General features: G+C 45.3%; 1 protein-coding gene across 1 annotated transcript in view; it reads right to left on the bottom strand.

The window, feature by feature from the left end:
* Positions 1–5,692, bottom strand: part of ARHGAP40 (Rho GTPase activating protein 40) — a 16,652-nt gene extending 10,960 nt beyond the window's left edge. Inside the window, exons 1-2 of the mRNA XM_009587991.1 lie at positions 5,496–5,692; positions 854–1,074 (exon numbers count right to left, since the gene is read on the bottom strand). Of these exons, the coding sequence (XP_009586286.1) occupies positions 854–1,074; positions 5,496–5,676 (402 nt within the window). The 5' untranslated portion in view covers positions 5,677–5,692. The remainder of the gene's footprint in view (positions 1–853; positions 1,075–5,495) is intronic.
* Between the last annotated feature and the right edge of the window lie 1,476 nt (positions 5,693–7,168).

Genomic DNA, 7,168 nt, shown 5'->3' on the forward strand with positions numbered 1-7,168 from the left:
AAAGCAAATCAAACACCTGCAGTAAGGAAGCAATCTGCACCTCAACACTGGGCAGCTACAAAGAACACAACCACAGCAATTTCCAGTGACGTTGCAGACTGCTAGTGCCATTCCCTTAAGGCACTCAAGGGATTATTTGGGTATAATTCATCTCATTATAGTAAAAGATGTTTCAAAGATGCTCAGGCTAAGGAAAAGGAGTATATGCTTCTGGTAGACAGCAAGGGTCCCACGCGACTGAAAAAGGTAGATCTTGGTTAAGCTCAATACCTTCTGACTAGATACTTGACTGAGTAGAGAAAGTCACACGGAGCCCTGATTGGGATACTTTCCAGCAGCCCCTAGAGAAAATAAGGATGCTTCACCTTGTGGCCACAACCAAAAGAGGAGCAGCACAGCAGGAAAGCAGCTGAAAAGTTAATGGTCATGTATTCTCCAGCAAAAAAAGGGCAGTGGCTATCCTTTCTCTAGAATTACCAGCTGTACAAGATCAGTTTATCAGAACTGAACTTACGAAGTTCTCTCTTTTTTTGGTTAATAATGATTTAACAAGTCACTGGAATAAAGAAAACACAAGAGGGCTCCAAACGATACCAGTGCTCTACGAGGCTGCAGTGCTGTAGGCACTACACTGAAGTCTTCCAGCAGTCTCTAGGAAGCTTATGGATCTGCAGGTTTTGTAGCAACTTCTCAAGCTGCAACCTGGCTGCAGAATTTCTACAATCTCAGCTTCATTTCAGCTCAAAAGATGAAGTCATCTATTTGGAAATGAAAGTAGCCCTAGACCCAGAAAGCCAAGTCAGCTACCACGACGCAACAAAGTCTTTCAGGAGATCCTACTCAATCAACATACCTCAGAGCTGACCACTCCAAAAATGTCTCGGACATCACGCACAGGATGCTTGTTCTTCCTCCTCCGAGAGCGGGAGTAGGTATCCAACCGCCGCTGCACAGCAGCAGCCTGGGTCTTGGTCAGGGTGGAGAGCAGCACAATGTTGTCGTTTTCCGAGGCACGGTCCCCGAGGAGGTCGGACAGACCCGCGTCCTGGAGCCACTCGGCTTCAGCTTCTCCCTCTGCGAGGCAAGGGATGAGAAGGGCGAGTGAGAAGAGAAAGGATAACAGCAATCTGAGTGCTTGAAACACTTCAGAGGCAGAAAACCAGAAGCCTGAGCCATCCCCTTTCTGGGGCGGCAATGGGACAACACTGGAAGGCAGCCGCATCTTTGATAGGAAGCCACGGCTATTCTCAAAATCTTAGCCCTATTCTCAGGTACCCAGCTGGGCATCAGGGTGAAATCAGAGGAGAGACAGCACTTTAGGCAGCTACAACTGCCCACATACTCCCTTCTCCTCACCCTAGGTGAGGAAAAAGAAGAAAAAATTACGGAGGCATGGACATTGCCAGGAACCTATGCTCCCTCAGAAGCTGGGCAGAAGGTGGGCACGAGTGACTCTACATGGTATTTAGCACAAGGATTGCAACAGGAACTGAACCCAGTGGGGGCTTTCACAGGACGTGAGGGGAAAGTCAGATGCGCTTGCTTAAATCTGCTTTTAAATGGGCTGCCTGCACGAAGGGGACTCTGGCCGCAGGCAATAGCGCACAGCAAACTCGGAATGAATGGCACCGCCTCGCTCTGCGGCACACCCCATCCTCCGACATCTTTGAGGAGGGACAAAAGGTCTGTGGGAAGTCACAACATACAACACTGCACATTTGGCTTTTGTACTCTTCCCAGTTACTTGGCTATTTCTTTTAATTTTTATTTATCTATATGCATGCCTATGTATCAACAACTGTTTTTCTAAAATATCCAGACACTGGTAGATTCATATGTATTTTATTTAATATACACTCAGAACTATTTGTATGCACCATCCTTATTCTTTACCTTTTTAAGTGGATTGATATCCATACAGTCATTCAACAAAAGCAAAAACGTTATTCTTGCTCTGTGAATTCGCTTTATGTCTGTGCCTATTCAAAACATCACTAAAATTAGAGACCATTCCAGTTCCAGAATGAAGTGTGAGAAGCCTGGAGACAGTACAGCAACATTACTCAAACAACTCAATTCCACTTCATTCTTCAATATATATAGAGTTGCACTTCAAACACAGAAGACAATTTTTTCCTTATGGGATGCACCCTTTGTGCAAGTGAGAAAGTGCCCTGAGCAAGGCAGCTACTTGAAATCCAAGGATAAAAGAAGCAATTTAGCAGGTGGCTTCAACTTTAATACAGCGAACATCACAAAGCCTTTATTTTTCAATCCTACGTACTACATTCATTCACTGCAGACAGCTCCAGCATAGCTCTACCAAAGGTTATGCTGGGAAAAAGAAAAATCACAACTGAACTGACTGAAACAGAAGAGTTCATTCCCACTCTTTCTTTCCCATGCAAACTGATAGCTCCTCAGTTACCACAGCTGCTCAGGCAAAGTTTTATTATTGCTCCATCAGTAATAAAAAAGCCATGCAGGTCTCCTTGAGAGATTAAATAATTTCATTTTTCTGGGGAAATTTCTGTGTTCATGCAACTTGCAAAAACATATCGTGACCCCATTAAAACTCTTTCCAGTCTTCAGAGCATGCTCTTTGTGTTCTTGGGCGCTGTAATGTAACAGAACTTTTTTCAGCATCACATCACAATAAATAGAGTTGGACTTGAAGTCAAGTATTTTCTTTAACGAATCTTCTAGCAAACTGGCTAGCTTTCCTACACGGTTTTAAGTTTTGGTCATTGCCCGTGTCTGGTTCTAGAGAAGCTAACAGGTAAGAGCAGCCCCCGGCACTGCTCGCTGGGCTACCGCGCACTCGTGGTCCCGTCCATCACTCCCCGCTGTACAGCTATTTGTCCTACATCTGTGGTTTCACAGCAGCACAGCAAAAGACTTCTGGTTTATTTTGTCTTTGGGAACTAAAGGAAGTTAAGTGTATTGCTTGCAAATTTTGAAAAAACCTAATTCCAGTCATAACAGGAAACTAATCTAATACACAATACTAAACAGCAGGCCCTAAATCGGACATCCGTGTGAGCCTACTGCCCCATCTGATGCCAAAGCACCAGATTTTAATTCCTCTCTTTAATATTTTTGGCCCAGTTATGTTTGCCAGTAACGCAAAAGGAAACCAGCAAAACAGGTTATTTATGGGGAGAAGGGAGAAATCGGAGAGAAACAGGTCAGAACTGAGAGGTCCACAGAAGCTGAGCCACAGGTTTAAGCCTGGAAAGCTGCTAAGATTTGCCTTGTGAGTTCCAGACAAGCAGCATTTCAGGGGGGACACAATTAGGAATAAATTTGCACAACTAGAGAACACTAGTTCCAAAAACCTACTTGAAACATAAGCTAGCCAAAAATAGCATTCATAATAAAGCATTTAATTTCAAAAAAAGCTAAAGGACAGCTAAGCATCCTATAATTTCAGACTAAACATGAAGCACAACTTCCTACATAGTTTTTGAAGGTAAAGAATCACTCTTTGCAGACGCTTCTCAGACATATCGCATGCTATAAGGATGCTAGCAGATATTTTAGCGGCACTACCGTGCACACGTTATCAGTCTGCTGTACAGTCAGACCTTGGAGAAAGCTGGATAAACAGCAAGGAAAGGACATTGCTGCTCCATATTTCAGGAAAAAGCTACTTCCTACCCGCTTCAACTGTTAGTGAGGCCACAAGTACCATCACTTCTGCTGACCCAGTTGTTCTGCACAGTTACACGCTGGCCTCCCACTAACACCAGGTCACAAGCAGCTTCCCATTACACCACCCCTTACACAGGCTCGCACGGGAGACCAGCGTTCTCCAACTGGGTCAGCATTTTTGCAACGCCTTATCTACACGTAGCCTGCCCGCTGTCCCTGCACTGCGATTACGATCAGCTATTTGCCAGGTTGAGCCATGCCGTCTCCAGACAGAGCTGATAGCCGCTGCCCAAGCGCAGCTTCTCGGGCTTTATGCAAAGAGCGATGCTGCCTTTGGCTCCGAGGAGCCCTGGAGCCTCTGTGCTGCCTTGCCACCTCGAGGTGCTCCGACCATAAATTGCAGAGACTCGAAAGCTAAAAGGCACCAGTCAAGTCCAGCTTCCTGCATCCACACCACCTGAAGTTTCCCCTCGCTGCTTACGCTTCCAGCACAACACCGATTTGACTAAGCTCCCTTGCAGAAGGCACCGGGAGGCTGAGCCTGCCGCACCTCCTTCCCCAGCCTGCCGGGAAGGCTTCATTACTCGGAGCATTATTTCAAGTCTGTCTGGTTTCAGTGGCCCATTAAGCAGTCAGCTCTTGCCTGCTAGATTAATATACAGCATTAAAAGACACTTTTCCTTGTGTTAAACACACTAATCGAATTGCCTCTAGCGTATCAGTGTTTCGGATATCCCAGACAGCCTTTCATCTCATGGCACGGCCTCTTTTCCAGAGTCTCCTTCCTGGTGCGCTCATTTTCTGACTCACTTTTGCATCTCTTCCAGTTCTAAAAAACAAACTTACATCCTTTATGCAGGGACACTAACAGCAGACCTTAATATTTACTGTGCCCTGCCTATGGCAGACACAGATGATGATCTTCCCACCCTGCTCTCCAGAGCCACCTCTAGGCACCCAGGACAGCTATTTACCCTTCCCAAGCACGGCAGCACACTGGGACTTTCACTCAAACATTTCCCCATTTACATACATGGATCCTTCTATCAGGTCAGCACAACAGCCGCAGGCTGTACGGGCTGCAAACCCGACCACCCAAGAGGATGTACAGCCAACTAAATCACATTCTTCAAAATGGACCTGGAAAATGTGTGATCCCGATCTGCGGGATCGCTGGGCGCTTATCACAGTTTATCATCCCTCCAGCACCCCAGGATGTTGTACCTCCCATGCCAAAAGGCAATCAGCCCAGGTTCCAGTTATTCCAAAATACTGGGTAACATCAGCGCTACAGAAAGCCCATTAGAAACAGCCCATGCACATGAAGCAGTCTTCAAAAGAAAGAAAGAGAAAAAACAGGAGGTATATAAGAAGACTTAAGTCATTCTGAATGTCTACTATGGTTTCTTGAACAGTGAATCAGAGGGGGAAAAGTCTGCCTTCCACAAAAGCAGCCCTCATAAAAGCCACTATGATGAAGTCTCACACAAAAAAGCCTTCCAGAACATCCCCAGCTATCACAGCACGTTTACCATACAGCCACCCGCGCGGGGAGTGAGAGCCCCCACACTCAGCAGGGGCTGTTTGAAAAAAATCTGGTCACTCCCGAGTGACCTTTAGAGTCAGCTTTGTTTCAGAAGCTGAAACCAGGCCAGGCCAGCACTGCCCTTCTGCAGGGTGTTATCCACCACCCAATGAAAAAAAAATATATATGTGTGTCTGATTTGACTGGTAATATTCTAACCATATTTCAACATGCTTCTAAATCATTCAGGTGCATAAGCAAGTTTTCTAAGATGTTTATCTTCCTCCCCTCGCTCCCGACATTTTTGGCAACCTACCCTCTTGTGTTTTGACATCTGCAAGGCTGCATTCCTCTTGCTCGGCTTCAGCGCTCTGTTTAATGTTCTCTACTTCCAGCCAAAAACTGTCCATTGACAAGCCGTCCAAAGACTGTACCCTGGAATTCGTGCCCTCTGACACCGGGGATGCCAAAGGACTCTTCGGAGGAAGCTGGCTCATTTCGCAAGGGCAATTTCTGGTACTGAGAGAGGAAGAGATAAGGAGAGAGAGATTAAGCTACACGTATTCAGATACGCGTTCACAATACAGTCGTCTTTATTGATTAATGACTGCAACAAAAGCCAAACAGAGGTAAGTGCTAGACTTCCTTTGGTTAGTGTTTTGCAATAACAGACAAGGTTGGGATCAAATCCCCTAGAGTAGGGGAAAAACTGCTGTCCAAACATGCGAGAGGACACGGTATCAACACGGGTTTTCCGATGCTGTCCTTCCAGCGACCTCCGAGACACCACCTACCACTCCCACACTTGCTTCCAAGACTCCCCTGCAAACTTGCACCGATACTCTCCACATTCCCAGACAACCAAGATGTTTCAAGCTCGGTGCACATGTGCTCTGATAACCCGGCACGCACAGCAAGTCCAACAACTCCCAGCCACAGCAGACTGAACCCAGTAGGCTTGTCCTCTGTATGCAAAAACCGGCACAGCTCCGTCTCCTGCACTTCAGCTCATGCAATCAACAACTCAGATGTTTGAGGCCCTCTTTTCCTGCCCCGAGCACATTTTTCAGCTGTGAAACAGTACAAGTGTCCTGGGAAACCCAAACATACAGAATTTTCTTACCACCCCGTTGATTAATTCATGGGCAGCCGAAGTCCCAGACTGGCCTCATTCGGCTTTCAACCTCTCTGCAGAAAGTTGTGAGGTTCTCATCAGTTCATAAAATAATGCCTCTCCTAAAATGAATTTCAATTCACTTCAAAGGGGTTGCAAGCCATTTAAACCCTGCTGTATATCTTTTTCAAAGACCTAAAAAAAAGGGATAAGTGGAACCTACTTGTGAAAACACCTCAATGATTCAACTTACGAATACAAAATTAAAGAGACTGCACACTACGCTAACTCTGGATGGTTTGAAAACCACCTGTGAACAGCGACTACCACCAAACACAGATTGGAATTGCTTTCTAGTTTCATGACAAAAAAAAAAAGCAGATCAAGTCTTGAGCCTTGAAAACCATGACAACAAAACAACCACCAAGTGCAATTTAGCCTCCTAACTCTAGAAGGACTTAGAAAGTTATAGATGGCAAAATATCCGGAAAGTTTTAGTTCCTTTCATTCCAGAAAGCCATTATTAGCAATTCTGGCACTAACTTGCTTCTGTTATAAGAAGCGTTTCAAGTCATAAAGGACTAAATTTGAAGATCTAACAACTAAGAGGCGTATGTTGTAGGATATTCTGCACTTATATTTCCACACGTGCATGCACATTATGCTCATACCTTTTTTTTCTCTAACATACACATAGGCAGCCCTTCTCTTCTAAAGGTCAGAACTAAAGCAATAACCATCATTCTAGGAACATCTGGAGCCAGCAATGGCATTGAGAACAAGAAGAAGGTTTTTGTTTGTTTGTTTTATAGGAACACAAAAGTTAAAGATTGAAAAGCTATTACGCCACCCAGCCCACCTCTGACAAGGGCAGA

This window comes from Fulmarus glacialis, unplaced genomic scaffold (genome assembly GCF_000690835.1).
Source record: "Fulmarus glacialis isolate BGI_N327 unplaced genomic scaffold, ASM69083v1 scaffold26861, whole genome shotgun sequence".
Classification (NCBI taxonomy): domain Eukaryota; kingdom Metazoa; phylum Chordata; class Aves; order Procellariiformes; family Procellariidae; genus Fulmarus; species Fulmarus glacialis.